The sequence below is a fragment of the Galeopterus variegatus genome, unplaced genomic scaffold (assembly GCF_000696425.1).
Source record: "Galeopterus variegatus unplaced genomic scaffold, G_variegatus-3.0.2 Scaffold223, whole genome shotgun sequence".
Taxonomy (NCBI): Eukaryota; Metazoa; Chordata; class Mammalia; order Dermoptera; family Cynocephalidae; genus Galeopterus; species Galeopterus variegatus.
The window spans coordinates 701,526-722,574 of NW_007726334.1; the positions used below are offsets into that span (position 1 = coordinate 701,526).

General features: G+C 38.5%; 1 protein-coding gene across 1 annotated transcript in view; it reads left to right on the forward strand.

Moving 5' to 3' along the window:
- Window positions 1-21,049, forward strand: part of DGKI (diacylglycerol kinase, iota) — a gene marked incomplete at its 3' end in the record, with an annotated part of 182,455 nt that overhangs the window by 64,223 nt on the left and 97,183 nt on the right. The window contains exons 6-7 of the mRNA XM_008566126.1: window positions 6,711-6,782; window positions 11,202-11,318. Of these exons, the coding sequence (XP_008564348.1) occupies window positions 11,226-11,318 (93 nt within the window). The remainder of the gene's footprint in view (window positions 1-6,710; window positions 6,783-11,201; window positions 11,319-21,049) is intronic.

Sequence of the window (21,049 nt, forward strand, 5' to 3'; positions counted from 1 at the left end):
GTATGGTCATAAAAATGTGAAATATAAATATCATAGCTAAAAATAGTTAATATATGAATTAATATGTAAATAAGTAGCCATTGTTATAAGGTATCTATCTTAATTACAGGGTCCTGGGTTATGTGGTCTATTTTGATGAAGTCCTCTGCTTCTGAAATGAAAAAGTGCTGGAAATCATATCTTAGTCTCTTCATACAGTCTGACACATTTGTGGTAACAGTGTTAACTTGTACTGAGAATTCTTTGCCCTACGTTTTTGATTTTTTTCCCCAAAGACTCAATTTATGAGCTGTAGCTTCTAGCAGGGGCCTTCAGATAAATGAATGGAAAAAGCAGAAACTATATGAGGATGATAAGGCTCTGATTAATATATTGTAATTACTAACAACATTAAAATGGATGAACTTGGAATGCTCTATTGAAGAATAATAAAATGTCAGTCTATGGGTATAAGTCAATGGTTCCTCTGAAGCAACAGCATATTGTGAACAATGAGAGAACTGGCAAGTTTACAGAGCCTTTAATTAATGCCATGAAGTGTACTAAACCCAATAGACAAGAACTTAGATTTTTCAAAGATGATTCTAATAAATTAATTCCGTACATTCATGTAATTTTCAGCCCTGTCAGAAGTTATAAAGACATTGCTTACTATGATTCAATTCATAAAGACAATGTTTATTATAATCCAACTTAGGTGAACACGTTTACATTTTGAAAATCTTAAATGTTTATAACAATTTCAGCTTAAGCCCAGTAAAATCACTACAGAAAGGAAGTCTTTAGGAAATCAGTACTTTACGAAGTTCAGTTAAATTAGGTTTTCTATCAGTAAATAAACCCTAGTATTGCAAAAACTAGAATATAATGCTTACATTTTTACACTGTGATAACACTAAGGAAAAGGCATATTATCAAGCTAGCCTAATATTTAAGGATTTACATTGCCAATCAAGAGTATACACATTACTGGAAAACTGAACTGAATAGCTGCGGGGAAAAAGTAAATGAATTGAATGAATTAGGAAAGAGGTTGGTTAATGATGACATTGCTAATTAAAGATTGAAGGTTGCCCTCTGCATAAAACAAAATTAGTCCATAAGTCACTAGATAGTTTTTTAAAACAAATGCCATTTTTTATTGGTCATAAAAGAGCTTTCACTTAGGTTGGTGTGTATGTGTACCTGGGTCACTAGAAGGTCTTAGTTACTTGTCAGCCTCAGCTGGTGGGATGCTCAAACATTACAGTTGTTTATCAGCTCCAGCTGGTTCAAAGCAGTTGCATTGAAACATCATAACCAGTTTGAAATCTTCTAGCAAGGCTCTGCTCAAAGTGAAAAACATTTCTTTTATATTAATGGGCACCAAATTACAATGGTATTTATATTCCATGGGATACATTTATAAGAGTGGTACAACAATTTTATTTTAAAATCTCAGTTTTATTTTGCTAGAAATTATGAACTTTACATCTAATTAAACTTATGATAAACATTTTAGAGATGAAATATAAAATGTATAAAAGAATGTATTTTCAAAAATCATAGGGATTATTTGAGCAAAAACGTTTGAGGTTCTGTTTTAAGATAAAAATTAATGGAGGTAAATTGATGTAGTCTTATTTTATAATTCCCTTGGGTTTGCCCTTTGTAATTCTTTTTAAAGCTTGGACATGCTCATGGATATGGAGAGGTTTATTTTGTTGTTGTTGTTGTTGTTTAAAGTTTTGGAAGCAAGAGGAGTGTCAACTCTTGTGTTGGATCAAGTCAAATCAAACAGGGGATTAACTTTTGGTCAGGGGATTCTCTCACCCCAAACTTAGTTAAATACAGAAATAAAATACTTTTTTTTCTGGTTTCAGCCAAGGCTGTAAAACTGAGTTTGGTACATGCCCTAGATTGCAGAAGTAAAAGAGGCAACAAAGCTTTAGTTGCTCAGAATAAATCTTGTTTAAATTTTATTCCAAAAGCTCAATTTGATTGAAAAAGCCCAAAGAAAAGAAAAGAAAAAAAAATAAGGACCTTATTTCTCAATGTTCTTGGTATTTTTAATTCTGAACACAGTTGGATCCAAAGTATCTGGCCTCACATCAGTATTCCTCTTTGATAGGGCTGAACAAAATAGCCCTTAAACATCATAGTCAGTTGGAATTCTGTCAGGTCATCTGTTGGTACCAGTATAGCAGATTTGGACCGGCATTTAGAAGTGGGTAATTAGGAATTTGGTTCATTTTGCCATGCCGAGAGCCTGATCAAAATCTCTCCATAGCAGGTGGTCTGTGGGCACGTGGTCCACGAAGGCTCAGATGTGGTTCTATTTATGTTTCTGTGTTAGACGATATCCTTGAAGCCATGGTTGCTGTACTGTACCAGACTAGAATCCAAAGCAAAGTGCAGAGCTGATTACCACCAGGCTCATTTCCAGGGGACCTGCCACAATTCTGCATAAGCATAATGCCCAGTGTCCCTGTTGTGATTGGCTTTGTTGCTTGTTTCTGGCATCATCCTGGCGGTCAGTAACACAGTGGATTGTATCTGTTTTCTCCCTGAAGCCAGAAGGCCAGTATTCAGTAGGTGGGTGGGCAGAGTACACTCACCCTTCCTATTGAATAGACTATTGCTAAGTCACGTATCAGACAGCAGAAGGCTTCTCAGTGAGGTGGTAGATGAGGTTCCTATTGATAGACCTTAAAAAAAAAATATATATATATATATTTATTTATAACATTGCATATATAGCATTATGAAGACCTTTCAAATATATTGCCTCATTCGATGCTTGTAACCAGTGGTGCAGGAGAGGTTTGTGTTATTATTCTCATTTTCAGGTGAAGAGAAAAGTTAGAAGAGTTAAGAGATTCGCCTAAGGTCACCCAGTCCAAGATCCAAGAACTGTTCTCAGCTTTGCCATCTCTTCTCAGCTTCTGTTTGACATAAAACCATCTGGGTGCTAGCATTTAAGACTCTGAACAATACATTTGAAACTGCAGCATTTAGCAGATGGCTAATTGTGGCTGCTGCTGCCATCATGCCATAAAGTCTACCCTACTGATTTTTAGCCACACAGCATTTCAATATTTCAGACTTCAAAATGAAAATTAGAATCCTAGTATGTTTGCAGGATGTATAGGGTTTTTTTTGTTTTTGTTTTTTTTTGTTTTTGCCTGGGGCAGCTCTCAGGGTCGCGCTGTTTCCTGACGCGGGCGCTCCATACCCGTCGCCATTTTCCGCCAGGGTTTTTTTTTTTGTTGTTGTTGTTTTTTTGTTTTTGCCTGGGATAGAGTGCAGTGAGGATGAATGTTTTCAGGTGGTTTGGGTAAGGTTTTTAAAGTCTGGACAGCATGATATTTGTAATTGGATCATGATGTTGTAGTGGCAACTTTATTGTTCAATCAGCCAGAAAATATGCATACCATGTCTATGATGTTCTATGCTAAGTTGCTAAGAACTCTACAAGAACTGCCTTCAAAGAGCTTACAGTTCTACTGGAGAGATAATACATGTGCACTCAAAATAACCAACAACTTAGGACAGCTGTTTACTGCTAAGAACTCTACAAGAACTGCCTTCAAAGAGCTTACAGTTCTACTGGAGAGATAATACACGTGCACACAAAATAACCAACAACTTAGGACAGCTGTTTATTAATGGCACGAAGAGGTACAGGTGGCAAGGCCTGCAGTTTAGGAGAGGAGATAACAATGAACTGACGTGATTTGGGGAGATATTTTTAGATTTGGTAGTGGGAATAAAATTTAGATACTTTATGTGAGATGATAGTAGATTTTCCAGATGGTGGGCTGGAAATTAAGAAATTGTATGGGCAAAACATGGAGATATGAAGAATAAGGCATTTTTTGGGGAGATATTTTTAGATTTGGTAGTGGGAATAAAATTTAGATACTTTATGTGAGATGATAATAGATTTCCCAGATGGTGGGCTGGAAATTAAGAAATTGTATGGGCAAAACATGGAAATATGAAGAATAAGGCATTTTGGGAATATAATTAGACCTATCTCACTATAAACAGGAATTTGTTATAGAGAGGAGTGGGAGATAGATGTTGAAAAGTTGGTTGGGAAGATGATTGATGTCCCTGAATGTGCGTGAAGAATTTATTCTGTTAATCTGTAAGATGAAAAGTGTCATTTTTGCATTTTGAACCGGAGGCAGAAACTTAAAAGGCATCATTTTACCTGGTGGCAGTGCCCAGGATGGAATGAGGAAAAGGGGAAACAGACTATCATTGGAGAGACAAGTTGGAAAACAGGGCAGAGATCCAGATGAGAAGTGACCAGTCAGCAGAGCTGAAGCCGGGCTGGACCTGGGCCCAAGAGGGGCAGAATTCAGTGTATCCAGGTCCTACCCCAGCTTCAGCCACTTGCTCCTAGCTGCCTGTTTCTTTCTTCACACAGTAGTCACAAATCATTGCTATAGCTCTGAAGAGGAGTTTTATCCACCTCTTTGTTTTTGCTCCCTCAAAAGTGGCTGAGTGATGTTGAGGAACTTTTCAAGTGTCTGCAATGTGAAGTCATTTTTGCATTTTTGATGCCATCTTATTTCATATTGAATAGTTTAGCATCAGATTTGAAAAGACCTGCATACCTAGTCCTCTAACCTTCCGGATTTTGTGTTCTCCTTGTAAGCTCTTCTTGTCTGACAGTTGCAGTGCTCAGGTGCTGGGGACTGCGGGTTATTCCTCGCTATCACAGTAGTGAACGCGTGGACATCAAGCCTGGCCCAAAACTTCAGTCCATGTGTATCTCAGAAGCAGTCCACTCCTGGGGAAAAGATGCTGTCATTGGCAGAAGGAGGCATAGAAATATTCATTATCTGGGGGAAGAGAAGTGTGTCATGGGTCTCCAAGACCACCCAGGTTCAATGATTCACTAGGAGGACTCACAGGATTCAGCAGAGAGTGCTCATATCGATTACAACACAAGAATACGGGTAAAATCCGTAAAGGGAAAGGTGCATGTGGCAGTCTGGAGGAAACTGGGCACAAGCTCCCAAGAGTCCTCTCTCAGTGGAGTCAGACAGGATGCGTGTGCACTTAATTCCTCCAACAATGAATTGTGAAACACGTGAACTGTTTCATTATAGTGCCCAAGGTTTTATTGAGGCCTGTTCACATAGGCATCTTCTACCTAGCACATACCAAAATTCCAGTCCCAAAAGGAAAACAGGTGTCCAGTACAAACCACATTTTTGTGCAAACAGTTTAGGCCCCGTGAGCCACTCTTAACTGTTCTGGGAATTGGGAAACCCTCCTGAAATCCCAGTTGCCAGATGCCATCCAAGGGCCAAAGTTGCAAACAGCCTTTCTAAGGATGGGAGTCTCAGGCTTGCTATGTTAACTCTTTTCTGCACAGGGAGTGAGTATATTGCCACTGAAGTTGTTGAGAAAGGATATTGATGGAGAAAACCTTCAAAATCCAAGAAAGTCTGATGTTAAAAGAGGTCGCGCTTCTAGAAGTGATATTTGAGGTTGGCGCAAAAGAGAAGGATTAGAGGAAGAATCAGAGCACAGAGAACTGAAAGCAGTCCTGAGCTAATGCTCACATGTAGGCGACTAGAGAGGCAGAGGGAGAACTGGGATATGTTAGGAAACCAAGAGGAGACAGGTTCAAAAAGGAGAAAATGCTCAGAAGTGTGTAAAGTGCTAAGGATAAGCAAGAATTATGGGCACTGCAAAATGCCATTGGGACATCACTTAATAATGTGTTAATTGATTTTTTTGTGTGTATGTATCTTGATTGATTTCTAACTTAAAATTATCTATGCACATTAAGCAAGACTTATTCAGCCAGTGCCTTGAATTGCTTTCCTGCCCATCACATCTTTCTGTTTTCTTTTGATCACCTCACAAAAGCTCTGTTTTAAAATTTTTTTTGTCATTGCTTTGTATTTGTTTGTTTGGGTTTAGATTTCAAAGGCAGAGAAAAATGGATGAGCTTTAAGAAGGCAAAAAAAAGTTCTTTGAGCATTACTACATACTTCTCTCTGGTGATTATTTAAGGACAGCAGCAGCAGAAAAACACCTCTTTTGTTCTTGATGGAAAAATAATTTTGTTTGTTCATTTAAGGGGATTGTGTTTGCCATTCCATTGATTTCACCACTGCTTGCTGGTGAAGAATAAAAATTAAAAGTTGCTTGTTTTGAGTGCAGACATCCGAAGGGGATGATGGAAGTGTTTGAATGTGCTACAACATCCTTGGACTTCTCCCAGACCTTGACTTCTAGGTCATGTCTCTCTAATACTTATTTTCTCTCTTTCTGGGTTCTCAGATGCTAAAGTTGTATAGGGTCTCTGGGATGGAGGGCCTTGTTGTATAGGACCATGTGAACCAATAGTAGCTTTCCTTTGCTTACCATTAAAAAACAAACAAACAAAATCCCCAATTACATTTACTTATCTATTTATTTATACAAAAGGCTCTTCTTTTTGTGTCTGACTTTGAGTAGTGAGTGGTGTAGGAAGTACTAGTGCCTCTTTTCTCTCTCTCACTCCAGATGGTTCAGGAATAGAAAATCATTGAGTGGAAGAAGGTGAGAGTGTTGTGCTGAATGTGGCTTTTGGAGTTTTAGTTCCCTCCAGTGATGGATGACAAATCTGGCCTTATTCATGTCATTGAACTTCAGGAGGACAAATGTGTGCAGTGATTGAGGTGGTTTTAAATTCTCTGTCTCTTGTCCTAATATCCCAGGGATTCCAGCAAAAGTTCTCCTTCCATAGTAAAGAGATTGTGGCCATCAGCTGTTCCTGGTGCAAGCAGGCGGTAAGTTTGGGATGCAATGAAGCAATGTGGGCTCATGTTTTATCAAAATAGACTATGTCATTTCTTGAGTTCCTCTCTGTAAGTGGAAGTTTATCCTAATTTAACAGATTACTTTTCTCATGTAAGATCCTTGGAGAAGGACAGACTATAGAACAATAGCACATATGAGCTGGGAGAGACTAGAGAGATAAATTAACCTTCATTGTATGTACATTGAAGCCTGAGAGTGGGGACTGGAAAATCCTCCCCTGGTTCTAATTCTGGGGCAATCATTGAGGGCTTCTGACTCTTAGACCATATTTTTTTCCCGTTCCACTAGATTGTTGAGGACTCCTGCTATGACAGAAAGGTACAACATTAGGAACAAAGAGACGTGCATCATGAGAGATCCTCTAACACTCATGTCCAGGCATCTTGGTTCTTCTGGTTTTGATGTGGGCGACCTTTTAAATAGGACTAAGTGTTAGGATTAGAAGAGAGGTTCCTGTATCCTTTTTTAGGTTTGGATGTTATAGTTCTGTATGCTCAATGAAATGAAGCTCTTCCTCACCTTTGAACACACATATTCAGTAGGATCTGATGGCAATTTCCCAAGTTACTTTTTCTCTTTTATCTACTTTTTTTCCCATTTTTTTTTAGCACCTAACTCCTCCATCCCAACCAGATGCTACATTTTTTTATTTGTTGGTTGGTATATTTGTTTTCTTCTACCAGACGATGCATACTCTAATGAGGGGTTGGCAAACTATGGCCTGTAGGTCAAATCTGGCTGCACCTATTTTTGTAAATACAGTTTTACTGGAACACAGCCACTTATGTACTGTCTGTGGCTGTTTTTGCATTTATGTATTGTCTATGGCTACTTTCATACTTCAGTGGCAAAGCTGGGTAATTGCAACAGAGACAAATGGATCCACAAGCCTAAGATAGTTACTGTCTGGGCCTTTACAGAAAAGTTTCACTGACCCTTGCTGTAATCTTTCAATTTACCTACTCTTTTGAATGACTCTATGAATTGGGATATACATTTCCTTCATTGCATAGCCAATCTGCAATGAAAGGGCCGTGGTGTTTCAGCTACATTAAGGGTTTGCAGGAAACCTCACCTCCCTATGCACGTCAGATGGAACTAGCCACATGGGCCATGGGGCTGGAAAAGATGTTATGTAGTTGAAAAACATGAAATTGACCTTTTTGTGGATTGAAATTTGAAATTAATTCCATAATTCCATAAAGTCTAACCTAATAATCTTCCTAGCATAATTTCCCTAAGCCCCTACATGTTGGGAGAACCTACTGTCACTGTGTAGGGACTCACTGGTCTGGGGACCTCAGTGCTTGCTGTGTCACCTCCTGCTCCATTTTTTTTTTTTTNAGAAGGACAGACAGACAGACTAGTGAAGGTGACAGCTGTGGTTCATAGCCTCTCAGCTCAGCCAAACACACCACCAGGAGCCTTGCAGAGTTAGGCGCCTTGAGCTCTGTTTTTCCTCAGCTATGCGCTGGCTCAGGACAGGCCCTCAGTCAGTGTCCTGGGTGAACAGGGTAGACTGTTTTGGGGATTAAGACACTTCATCTAAGATTCAGATCCGGTTTTAACCAAACTTCTCCCGGCCTCCCTCAGCGGTCCCCTCAGCAGCAGCATGAAAAGCAAGAGGGCCAGCCCTGGTTGGAATCCTGGCTCTGCCACTTTCTGAGTGGCATTACTAGGCTCAGTGGCCTCATTAGTAAAATGGAACTAGAATAATCTCCAACTCACAGGGCTGTTGTTTGTTTCTCATCCTTTGGGTCCCCCCTTCCCAGACTCAGTGGTTACCTCCAGACTCAGTCGTTTAGTCCTCACCCCTCAGAACTTTGGCCTCAGACCTGACTACTGCCAAGTCTGTCCTACAGACACCCCCTACCCCCCAAGCTATTGCCGTATTTTCATTATCATCACCCTTACTTCCATTTTTAGGGCATTGTGTGCTAAGGACTGTATACATAGTATTTTTTATATTCTTTCCTATATATTTTCCAATTTCTGTTAGGAGTACTTCAACCCATGAATTATTTAGAAGTGCATCTTGATATTTCAAAACACGTGGAGTTGTCTTTTTTTTTTTTTTCATGACCAGCAACGGATCGCAACCGTCAGTGTCGTGCCCGTACCGGACCGGGACCGGCAACGGGATCGCAACCCTTGGTGTTGCACCTGCAACCTCGCTCAGCCAGTGAGCGGCCGGTCTGTATGTGGGATCCGAACGTATGTGGGATCCGAACCCTCGGCGGGAGCACCACTGCGCTCCCAAGCGGCGCACTGTAGCAGTGCGCCACCGGGCCGGCCCGTGCTCCATTTTTTATTTTTGGCATTTCTATCTCCTTTCAGTTAGTTGTTACACAGATAATCATTGCACTTTTGTTTAAGAACATGTTCACAAATATAAGGCCACCCTAGTTCTTGAGTGAAACTCTGTGCCATCAAGGCAGTGTCTCCATCTGGCAAGGAAGAAGCAGATTCGGTGTCCAGGTGCCCCTAACGATGTCCTTGCTGCTGGTTTCTCTGATCTGGTGAGACCCCCTGGTGGGGCAATGTCATGGGCAGCAGTGTGCTCAGATATGCTGTGTCTGCTCCTGCCCTGTGTAGCTACCAGGCTGTGGTGAGATAGTTTATGCCAGGTCAATTAACTTGGAAACTCAATCCCACTTTACAGTAAATGTGTACTCTCTTTTCATTAATCTATAGTCCAGTTGAATCACTACAAATATTGAATTTTCACTTCATCATTATGGCAGAGCTTTGGTCAATTCCACATATTGTTGAGTTTTCCAGTTTCCCATGTTGCAGAAGGTGATTTTGCAGGGACTATACAAATACAAAGCATTTTAACACAAATTACAGTGGTGATATATTTTAACAGTATAGGTAATCCCCTCTAGGATATTTGATGTTAAACAAACAAACAAATAAATGACCTTTTATGGTGCAGGAGAAAGAATACTAGGTTTGGAAGCTGGGTTTCCTGGATTCAGGTCCTGAATTCACCACTTAAAAGCCGTGCAATCTTGGACATACCTCTTAGTCTCTAGATTAGAGATTACTTGAGTATAAATTGAGAGAGTTGATGTAGGCAGCCTCTGAGATCCCTACCATTTTAGAAATGCCATGGCCATGCATTGAGGGTTTATTTCAATTGCTGAAGAAAAAATAAATGTTTAAAAAAGATATTCAAATAACATTCCTCTGGTATATTTGTTTTCAGATCAAAAATAACTGGTAGCAGAGAGAAATATTAATTATTTTATCAGTTGGTATTTCATACTTAATTGATTGATTAGTAATTATCCACTGGGTCACAGCAGATCTTGAAGATGTGCGGAAATGAAAACAAAATCTCTCTGTTGTTATATAATGTAATTAGTGTGGCCATATTTGCCAGTTTTCTTGAGACAGTCTTAATTTATGTCTGTTGTTCCAACATAATTATTATCAGTGATCCCTTTCACTCTTAAAATTATTCAAGTTAAAACGATACATTGTATGGCCACATTAAGCATTATACAAGTAGAAACTGATGTTAAATTTTTAAAAATCGCTATAATTAAAATTTAAGACCCATAATTATTGCCTAATGTTGATTTTATGTTTATTAGAAAATAAATGTTACTTTACATGACTGTCACTTTATGGTAACACAAAAGATTATTGAAAAAGTCACAGTAGGGGTATAGAGTTAAGTCCCTAATAATGAGGTATTGTTATGATCATTAGTCTACATTTACTTCCTTCCTTTCAAAAACAAAAAGCACTTTAGACTTGCCAAGTGTAATAGGGCCATTGTATTTTTTTAGTGGCCCCACACAAACCCAGCAGAAGCAATCTCTTTGTACTTTGTTACCGCTGGGATTAACAACTCTCTAGAAGAGACATTCTGCTTCTTTCCTGGCTTCCCTAAACTGGAAAGATGACCCAAGAGGATTTACATCTATGATAGAAAAGGGAGAGGCAGATGGTAGGCATTGCCTTTCTGCTTGTCTTCATCTTCTTGGCATTAATCCCAAATCAACCAAGTCCGTGACCAGCACAAATCAAGGGAAGCAAAACTGTGTGCAAAGTTAAGATTAATAGAGCCCTCCTGGATTCTAACGTCTTTATGTAAATATCCTATTAAACAGAAAGTTTTAGCAGGCCTTGTCCTGCTACATTCATTTCTTGTTATCAATTGTTAAAAGTTTGTAAACTGGAATAAATTCGAAATCTGGTCTCCAAGTTCCTGGGGCTGGATGGGCAGTGATGAGAAGCGTGTGTCCTTAGTGTGTGTCTGTGTGTGTGCACGTGTGTGTTTGTGCATGCACGAGTGTGTGCCTGTGTACTTACTCCTACTTCTTGCAGCATTACCCATTGCCCAGAGTTGTTTACTGGCCTCTTTTTCTCTGCAGTTTCACAATAAGGTGACCTGCTTCATGCTGCATCACATTGAGGAACCCTGCTCCCTGGGGGCTCATGCTGCTGTTATTGTCCCGCCCACATGGATCATTAAGGTGAAGAAACCGCAGGTAACTGCCAGGACCCTGGTGCTGCTGGGCCGGTGCAGAGAAAAATTAACTGCTGCTTCTTGCTTTTCTTCCCCGGACTAGGCTTTGGGTTCCTAGGACCTGTGCTCACTCATCCCCAAGGTCCATGCTTAGCTGCCACAGCTCATCCCATTAGCCTGTCCCTCTACCGCGCTGGGCTATTTCACAGAACCAGCCTCCCTGTCCTAATGAAATCAGAGTTCCAGAGTATTAATTTATGTGCTTATGATATTCTCTTTGAGAGGAGCTCATCCGAGTTTCATTGAGTCCTAGTGGTGGGTACGCGCTGGGCTATTTCACAGAACCAGCCTCCCTGTCCTAATGAAATCAGAGTTCCAGAGTATTTATTTATGTGCTTATGATATTCTCTTTGAGAGGAGCTCATCCGAGTTTCATTGAGTCCTAGTGGTGGGGAGAGCTGATTCTTATACAACTGTCTTCTCTTCCAGCCTGGGCATTCCCAGGGGGTCACTGTGAGGGCAAATTGCAGGCTTCGCGGCTTGGCTAAGGTTATTGCCACTTCAAGTCCTCAAGGCAACCTTTTTAAATATGCTAGGTCTGTTTAGAGAGCAACACTCTTTTCTTCAGGCAAAGTAGAATTTATTCTCTTAATATCTAATCTCATTCTGTATTATCTCCTTAATGTACTTCCTGTCCTAGTGAGTTTCTGCTTCAGTATTCTGGGAAAGCAATGTGGTTTCTCGACGAGATCATAATCTTTGATGGAAAATGTTTCTATCTTTGCACTATACAGCTTAGACAGTTAGCTCCAAGTTATGGGGATGGCAATCTTTTAATGCTGCAGGGAGAGACATTGTATTCCTCCTCCCCCACCCTCTGGGTGCAGATACTTTAGGAAGTCTTATCAAATGCAATATCCTTAAAGGATACTGTGGTCCTCCTTCCTCTGGTCTCCAAAGTCACCATGCAGTTTATTCTCATTGATTCAGTTTTATTTAAAAACCAGTGGATCAGGGATACTGTTTTTGTTTGTGTGTTTTATATAAAGTTTAGCCTCCATTGATAAGTAATGTTTAGAAATAACCTTTCCAAGTTACAATCCATGGAAGTCCTTGGGAGATTTTTTCTAGAGGCAAGTGTAGTATCTACATGTTTATGAAATGGAGTCCTTTATTTCATATTTTAGAACCAAATGCCAAAATACATTAAATTAGTTGGCCAAGGTGAAAAAGCAATTAAGTATAGTTCTGCTGTCTGAAATTCAAGTGTACTAAATTCCAATTTTTATTTTTAAATCTCTTTAACATTTCTACTTCTTTGTTTTCATCTTTTTTCCTAAAATTCAGGAATCTTATTACATACTCATTCAGTTAAATCAACACCCTTCTATTGAAAACCCAGATGATATCAGGAAGGCTACTGGACATTGTGATGTGATACGTGGTCCTTGCTCTGAAGAGCCTTGTAGTTATCTTAAGGAGATATCGAGGGGAACGTCATGAAGGTGGTGGGTTTTATTCTGCTTTTTAAAGATGGGTGGGATTTAGATCGTGGAGTAGAAAGGGAGAAGCAGGCAGGAAAATGGCATAAGCAAGGAAGCTGTGTCCAAAAATACGAGGGGTCTTCAGAAAGTTCATGGAAAAATTCATATTGTCTTTTAATTCCATTTTTCCATGAAATTTTTGAAGTACCTTCATATATTCATGAGACTATGAGATAGTTTGGCTGAAGTGGGGGGTTTATGTGGACAGTTCTATGAGGTTGCTCAGGCCTGAGCATGGAGGGGTTTTGATACGTGTGAACTTTATCCTGAAGTAGTGTGTTTCCTTTTAGGCTAAAGAATGATAGTGTAAAAATAGTATTTGAGAAGGAAACGACTAGCGTGAGTGTGTAGGGTGACTTAGTGATATAGGATTTTGAAAGACTGAAGATAGACCAGTTAGGAAAATCAGATGATGATAACATTTTGCAGGAAAATTAAGTTTATTTTTCTAAACTTTAAAATAACTTTTTTGGGGGTGAATCAGTGACTGGTATTCCGTCCTCTAAGATATGGATTGTCATTCCCTCTTTGTGGGCTCTGTCTTCTGTCCATAAAAGTGGAGATGGTAAGACACATTTGGATGGTGTGACATTATAATATTTATATTCTGGCGTTCAGCTATGGTTCCTGGCTCATGCTACTCTCTGGCCTTTTCCTGCCTTTGTTTTACCTGCTCCTCTTTTTCTCCCCAAGGCAGGAAATTTCCTGACCTACCTTAGCTGATTGTAGGTGATAAGACCCCCACTTCAGGAGGGCTCTGCCTCATGCCCAGGAGGAGGGAATGCTGCACAGACGCCAAGAACCTGAACAGACAGGTCTTGCTGAGTTTCCCCACCTAGTCTGTTGGTGTCAGATAGGACCTTTTTTGTCCAATCATGTTTCTACATGGTTGTCCATGCTTCAGTCTTGTCCATGTAATGAAGCTTCCACTGAAACCCAAGAGTGAAGGGTTTGGAGAGCTCCCAGATGGCTGATCACATGAAGGTTCCTGCAGGGTGGCGTGTCTGGGGAGGGCATGGAAGCTCCCCCGTACCCGTCATGTGCATCTCTTTGTCTGTATCCTTTCAATATCCTTTATAATAAACCGGCAAACATAAAATACAATAATTTTTTTATGATGGAATTTTCAAGTAAATGAAGAGAGAGAAACGATTATGATGAACTCTTCTATAACCATCAACTTTTCTGACATGCTTGTTTCGTCTGTCCCCTTCCACACTATATTTTCTTTTTCTTTTTCTTAATTAAAGTTTTAATTTTGAGATTCAGAAGCAGCTATAAGAGATAATACAGAGGAATACCTTGAACCCTTTGCAGAGTTTCCCCTTGTAGTCATATCTTGCAGTTTACGATATCACAACCAGGATATTGACATTGATTCAGTCAAGATACAGAACAGTTCCATCCCAACAATGACCCCTCGTGTTACCTTCTCATAGCCATGTCCATTTTTCCTCTGGCCCCACCTCATCTACTCCATCTTCCTGGAAGTGGAAGCCCCTTTCTCCCTTTTTGCTTTTGCTAGAATATTTTAAGGCAGCAAATCTTAGCATTATCACTTAATCTACAAGTGCTTCATTTTGCTTCTCTAAAAGATAATGACATTTAAAAAAGGTGACCACAAACCATTATCTCTCTCACCCATAAAAATTAATAATTCCTTAAATTTTTTTCTGCTTGTCTCAAATATATCTTTTTTATAGTTAAGTTTCTCAAATCAGGATTCAAAGTTTACAACTACCTTTTGTTGACATATCTCTTTAAGTCTTTTTAAATTTATGATGATACCCTGTCTTAATTTTCATGCCATTTATTTGTTGAGTAAATTGGGTCACTTTACCTGTAGAACTTCCCATATTTTGATTTTGGCTGATTGTATCCTTATTGTGTTTTAAAATGATTTCCCTTATTGCCCATAGTTCTTGAAAACTAATATTTAAATATAGAGACTCAATTAAATTGAGGTTTAATTTTTTTGGCAAAAGGACTCCTGGGTGGTGCTGTGTATTTCTATTGTATTGAACGTATGATCAGTGGCTTCACTCTTAGTCATGTTAAGATCGATTGTGAGTTCAGGAACCATCATCCTAATCCATCTATCATGAAGTTCTCCATCAGCCTTTCTCCTACTGTGTTATCCATTAAGGGTTATTGCTGAAATCTGTTATTTCATTAGGAGTTGCCAAAGGGTAGTTTTGCAACTTTTACTCTTTTTCACTTTTTAGTTATGATATTTTTATGAAAAGAACTTTTCTCTTATCATCAACTAATACATGACAAATGTTTGAGTATTTGCCTTTATTTGTAAATTTTCAGAATAACAAGCTGATGCTTTAGCTACCTTTATAAAGGTGGCTAAGAATTGTAGTGGTGGTGGTTGTTTTTTGGAGAGTATCATTATGAAATTACATAATTATTATTTATATATATATGATGTGTTTCAAACTATTATGACCATTATTCTTCTTATGTTCATATTGTTCCATCTTTGACCAGTTGGAACCCCTTCCAGGTGGCTCCATTTGTCATAAGCCATGAGGTTTTTGATAGCTTCCTTGGTTTCAGGAACATGTTAAACACACATAACATGTTCATGTCCCAGGATCATTGGTGCATTTCCTGTCCATACCTGGAATCAGTCATTTCTCTAATGAGTCTTGCTTACTTTTAATGGGAGATGGTATTTACAGTTAACAGTCTGGATGCTAAAGTTTAAATTCATTATTGAAAATGCACGTTTTTATTGTCTTCTGTGATTCAGGACACTGTGATAATAAGAATAAGGAGAGCTAACATTTATCAAATGCTTTATATGTGTTAAGAAATACTTTAAGTATTTTCTATTCAGTATCTCATTTTATCACCTTAGTGCCCTATGAGCAGGTATCTTATTATTCCCACTTTGCAGCAGAGGAAAGTGAGACACAGAGAAGTCAAATAAATGACCCAGAGCCATATAGTTACTAAGTAGTTTGAGATAGGGTTTGAACCCAGAAATTCTGATTCTGGAAACCAAGCTCTTGATGATATGCCATACTGTCTCCCTGTTTTACTATAGCAAGCCTTGCTGAATCAGATATTAAAATAAATTTGTAGTCTCTCCTCTTATGGGCTCCAAAGGCATCGAGTAAGTTAATCAATGAATTATATTCTATTTACAAGCTGGTGTATGGTGAACTTGGGAGGGGCAATATAGTATTGGTTAAGAGCTCTCTGGATTTTGAGCCCAAAACTTTGCTTTGACACTTATTAATTTATGTAATATTGAACAACTTAAACTCTTCTTTTGAACTCTTCTGCCATTAATGTTAAATTTTAAAGACATTAAAAAAAACAACAGAGGTTGAGAAAAGGTTGGTTCTTGTGTTTGTGATCAAATCATGAATGACAGTCAAAACTATAGTTGGTAGAATGACCGTATGGGTGGGAAGCTGCTAGCGGTGACTTAGGGGAATGAGGGCTGCCTGGAAGATTGGCTGGGTCCCATCACCAAATTATTAAAAGAATTCCTGTAATTAATTAAAAATCATTAAAAAAAAGAAGGTGGATGGTAGATGATTTAAAGTAATTCAAATAAAAAGAAAATCAAATTTTGAGGGCCAAGCCTGAATCTATTGACATATTTGAAGTCCAAGTTATATTTAAAGTTGCAGCTGTCAGTGTTTCTCCTTTGGACTGAAAATATTAGAGAAGAATATTTTGATCGGATAAGCAAGTTAAAGATGTTCAAATACCAGTGCACATATTTGGAGTTGATGGGGCGAGACCTGTGTTATGTGAATTTTTTGTGGGGTCAAATTGTAGAAGACCAGAGTGAAAAAGCTTTCTCAGAAGTTATGTGTCACGAGACAAGACACCTCTTGAAAAAATATTTTGCACTTGATGCACTGACTTTTCCAAACTGTCACTGCCTTGTAATTTTTCCATTAATTTCAAAGGGTTTCTACAGTCTTCCAGAAAGAATACAAAATGAGTACTCCATCCTCTTTCCCAATAGAATCCAAAGTGAATTCATATTACTGAGTTGGAAGAATCTGGTGTTTTTGAAAGAATGACAGTATTCAGCCTTTTAATTTATTGTTTAGTTTGTAATAACATGAGTAATATATAAATATTCTTCTGTTAAAAAATCAACTTTTCAGATAAAAAAGTCCCCTTTCACCAACATTTAAAATTATAAGCATCTCTTCTTTCTCTTCAGTTATATATCCATACAGAGTTTTTACTATGGATTTAAATGCATTTAAATATACTTATAGAAAACATATAGAAACGTTTTGAGTGTAGAGGTGTGTGTTTTTAATAAATGACATAATTCTACACAAAATGCTTTAAAACTTACCTTTCCCAGTTTTTTAAAAAAAAGGAATTTTGGGAAAAAGCCTGTATCAGTACATGTAAACTTAACTCATTTCTTAAACTGCTATATCTATATCCCCATACTGTGGATATATCACAGTTTATTTATCCATCTCTCCAGTGATATTTATATTGTTTCTAATGTTTCTACTTATAAATAATGTTGCATTCACTCCTTCTTAGCCCTGTATGGGCTTTCTTCATGCTAGTCTTTTTTTTTTTTTTTTTTTTTGTATTATGATTGGATAATCTTCTTAAAATGCCGGAGACCTGTGAAATATAATAGCTAATTTTATGCAATGACCAACGATCTCCCTAAAATTGTCCAACTCATTTCCTTTGGTGAACTCTAAACATTTAATTAATACTTGTGATTAGTGAGAAAGCCTGTTTGGAGCTGTTGAGACTCCGTTCTTAACTTTGGAATGGATTTCTTTTATTCTTCTGCCTGCCCATCCTCAGAACTTCTGGTGGTGCAGCTGACACAGGGAAAAGTGAGAATGCTCTTTAATACACAGAGGCCATGGCCCTCCCTCCTGTTATCTATCAGAGTTCTGTCCAGGATATGACGGGGGGGAGACTTCATTTGGCACAAAGAAACGATATATCTTCTCTTTAGCTCTGTTATTTTAACCAGTCATTTGTGATCCCGTAATCTGAGAAAATCCCTGAAGAGTAATAAGAGGTAATTAGTTTTCATCCACAGTTGAGTGATTCACCCATAAGTATTTATTAACAGCCCAGGAAGGAGCCATAACTATAATAAGGATTTTGTGGGTAGGATTATTTCTGTGCAAGGTAAGATTGCCCTAATACCCGGTACAAGAAAACACAAAGCCTTTATCTTTTCTTAAGTCTTTAAGAAAAGAGGTGGGCACAGAATGTACAAGGGGTGACCGCTGTTGGAATCAGAAGAATGCAAAAATCCATACGAGGGTACAACATTTCACTGTTTTAATAGTGTTGATCTTGCAAAGTAAAACCTTTGTGTCACTGAGTTCACTGCCCTTCATAGAACAGAGGTGCTTTGTTTTGGAACATAGGGCAGGTATTAAAGGTTTCTTGAATATATCACCAACAGTTCTACACAGTAACTTCTTGGCATAATTTTTACATTCTTGAAAAGTATGCCGTTTTGTTCAACTCTCCCAACAATTCTGACCCAGGCAGGGTAAGAGATACCATATATTCGAGAGGGTAGGTGACTTACCTTGTCATGGCCAAAACACATCCCAAATCTGCTTTCACATCCATCTGTTCCTCACTGAATTATGCTGCCTTCTAAATGAAGTTATACATTCAGACAGAGATACCTATTCATGCACAAATAGAATGCAGGCTCGGGAATTGTTAGGTGTGCTATGAAATTCCATACTACTTATCTTTTGCTGTTTGACTGTCCGTAGGGCTGTAAGCTCACTCAGAGTTCACATAGAAGCGTCCAGGTACTGTAAGTCAACCACTGTGCTCGGTCTTTGCCCCCTTCTTGTTCTGTGAAGTGTACAAGGCCTCAGATGCCTTTGGCTCCGTGAGGCTCAGAAGTACTTGTATTTGCTACATCTGTGTTAAAAAAAAAAGACCATTTTGTTTGTCTGTTTCCTGTTAGAGTGAAGTTCCTTGCCTGCTCTGTTTTAAGACATCAAGCCCTATTCTGGTGTGTTTTTCTAACTCTGTGTTCCTCAAACATGCTTGATCGTCAAAATCACCTGAAATATTGTGAGTTCTGTGATAAGACAAGTTTAGGAAACAATCTTAGCCTAACTCATTAGGCCTATCTCTCGGAGTTTAATTGTTGGGTCCTGTCAAGAACCAAGGTCCATAGTGTGTTCCTGCAAGCACTTGGCATCCTATATTGTTCTTGGCAGTAACTGAGCGAAAACTCCAAAGATGTTAGGAGACAAGCATTCACTTCCTAAGGATCTTTTCCCAAGTCAGGGGAGGCTCAGTAAGTGTTGTGAATTATAACCCCATTTATTCATTACTTCAACAATGATGAGTGAATCCTGTGTGCCAGGCGTTTGTGCTGGGTGCTGGGCATATACAGCTGTGAATGAGGCAACTGACATTTACTGAAGTGCTTATCATGGGATGGATACCAGGCTAACTGCTTCAAATGACCTTTTCTCATTTAAACTTCACAACTGTCCTGGGAGGTAGGTATTCTCACCTTCATTTTCAAATGAAGAAACTGTTATTTCAGAAGTTTGACTGACTTGGCCAAGGACACAGATCTAGTAACAGGGGGATCCAGAATCCATGCCAAATCAGACTCCTGCTCCGTCCTGCACTGCCCTTCTGCTTTACGTGGTCTCTATGACTCCTTACTTTGCTCTTTGTACTTCAAGCAGAGATTCTCAGCCGTGGCTACATGATAGAATTGCCTGGGGTGCTTTTAAAAAATATCCTGGCCTGGGCTTCACCCCAAGCAGATTAAATAAGAAAATTTGATGGGACCCAGGTAAGAGCATTTTTTTTTAAAGCTCTCTGGGTGATGCTAATGTGCAGTGTTGGTGGAGAACCACTTAGAGCATCATTAATTGACACCAAAGAGATACCGCTGTGCCGGCCTAGTTTCCAGCATTCTTCTTGGATCATTTGGCAGATTTAACTTTTAAAGGTTCTAAATCATTTTTATTCCCTCTTAAACAAACTGAGATTTATCAACAGGTAGCAAATACTTTCCTGATATAATATTTCCCCCAAAAAAGGACATGATTAAAAATCCATTTAACCAGGAATTTAGAAACTTGGAGATCTATTTTCAGGGGAGTATAGTCAAAAGTGAATGATGAAAAATTATGTGGAGTTTAAAACACCCCTGAGTTCCTGGATCTTTCTTTTCTGGTGAGACTCTGAGCTGCTGAAGATACTTTCTTTTAATCTGATGCGGAAAGAAAACCTTAGGACGTACAGTGGTGTTTTGGGACATATGGTCCCTCATCCTTAGTGAACACCAGTCACAAATCAACTTATTTTTTTCCAAATCCAAGTCAAAGTAAAATAAAAGCTAGTTTGGATTTTGCTAATTTGGGTGTATGAATATACATACTCAGACTAGATTTTATTTTGAATGCTCTAAGAAAGAAAGAATACTCTAAAAGGTAGAAGAATGGGTATCTAAATTTCTTCAAGCTGTTTGAAAACCTTTAACTGCTTGAACAATGCATGTGTGTATACTTACATAATCTTTTAAGTTAAGACTTCTGCATTTTAGGCTTTCAACATTTTATTAAACATCTACTATGTGTTTGGCGATATCTTTCCTTTGTAAAGATGGCAGTCTAATTAATTATTGACGCTTCACTAATTAAATCTGTTTTTGCCTTGTCTTCAACCAGTGAGTTGTGACTATTCTCTGAGAGGTTCTTCTGAAAGCATCTATGTCAAATATGAGTAAATGGTTAGTTGAAGTAATCACAAAGTTGTGGTCTATAAAAATCCCTGGAATGCAAAAGGCGGGGAAAGTAAATTTGGGGGTTACTGAATGTTAACAAGTCTGAGGCACTTCTATGAGAAGAAAAAGTCAAGGCTACCAGGGGAGGGAAGATTTTTTTAAACCAATAGGTTTTTAGACAGAGAAAGAACAGTGACTGCCACCCCACTATTATAAGTAACTTAAGGTGAGTCCTCTCTGCATTTAAAAAGTCAGATGATCTGATAGGATTCATATTCAATGCTGTACCCCACAGATATGTGCAAGCAATTATGTGTCAATTAAAAATAAATAAAAATTAAAAAAAAATTCATTGGAAAAGTAAGAGTGATGATAGGATAGTTGGATCATACATTTCTACTAGGGTCAAGAGTTATTTTATGACTATTGCTAGAACAGATTACAGAAAAAAGTTAA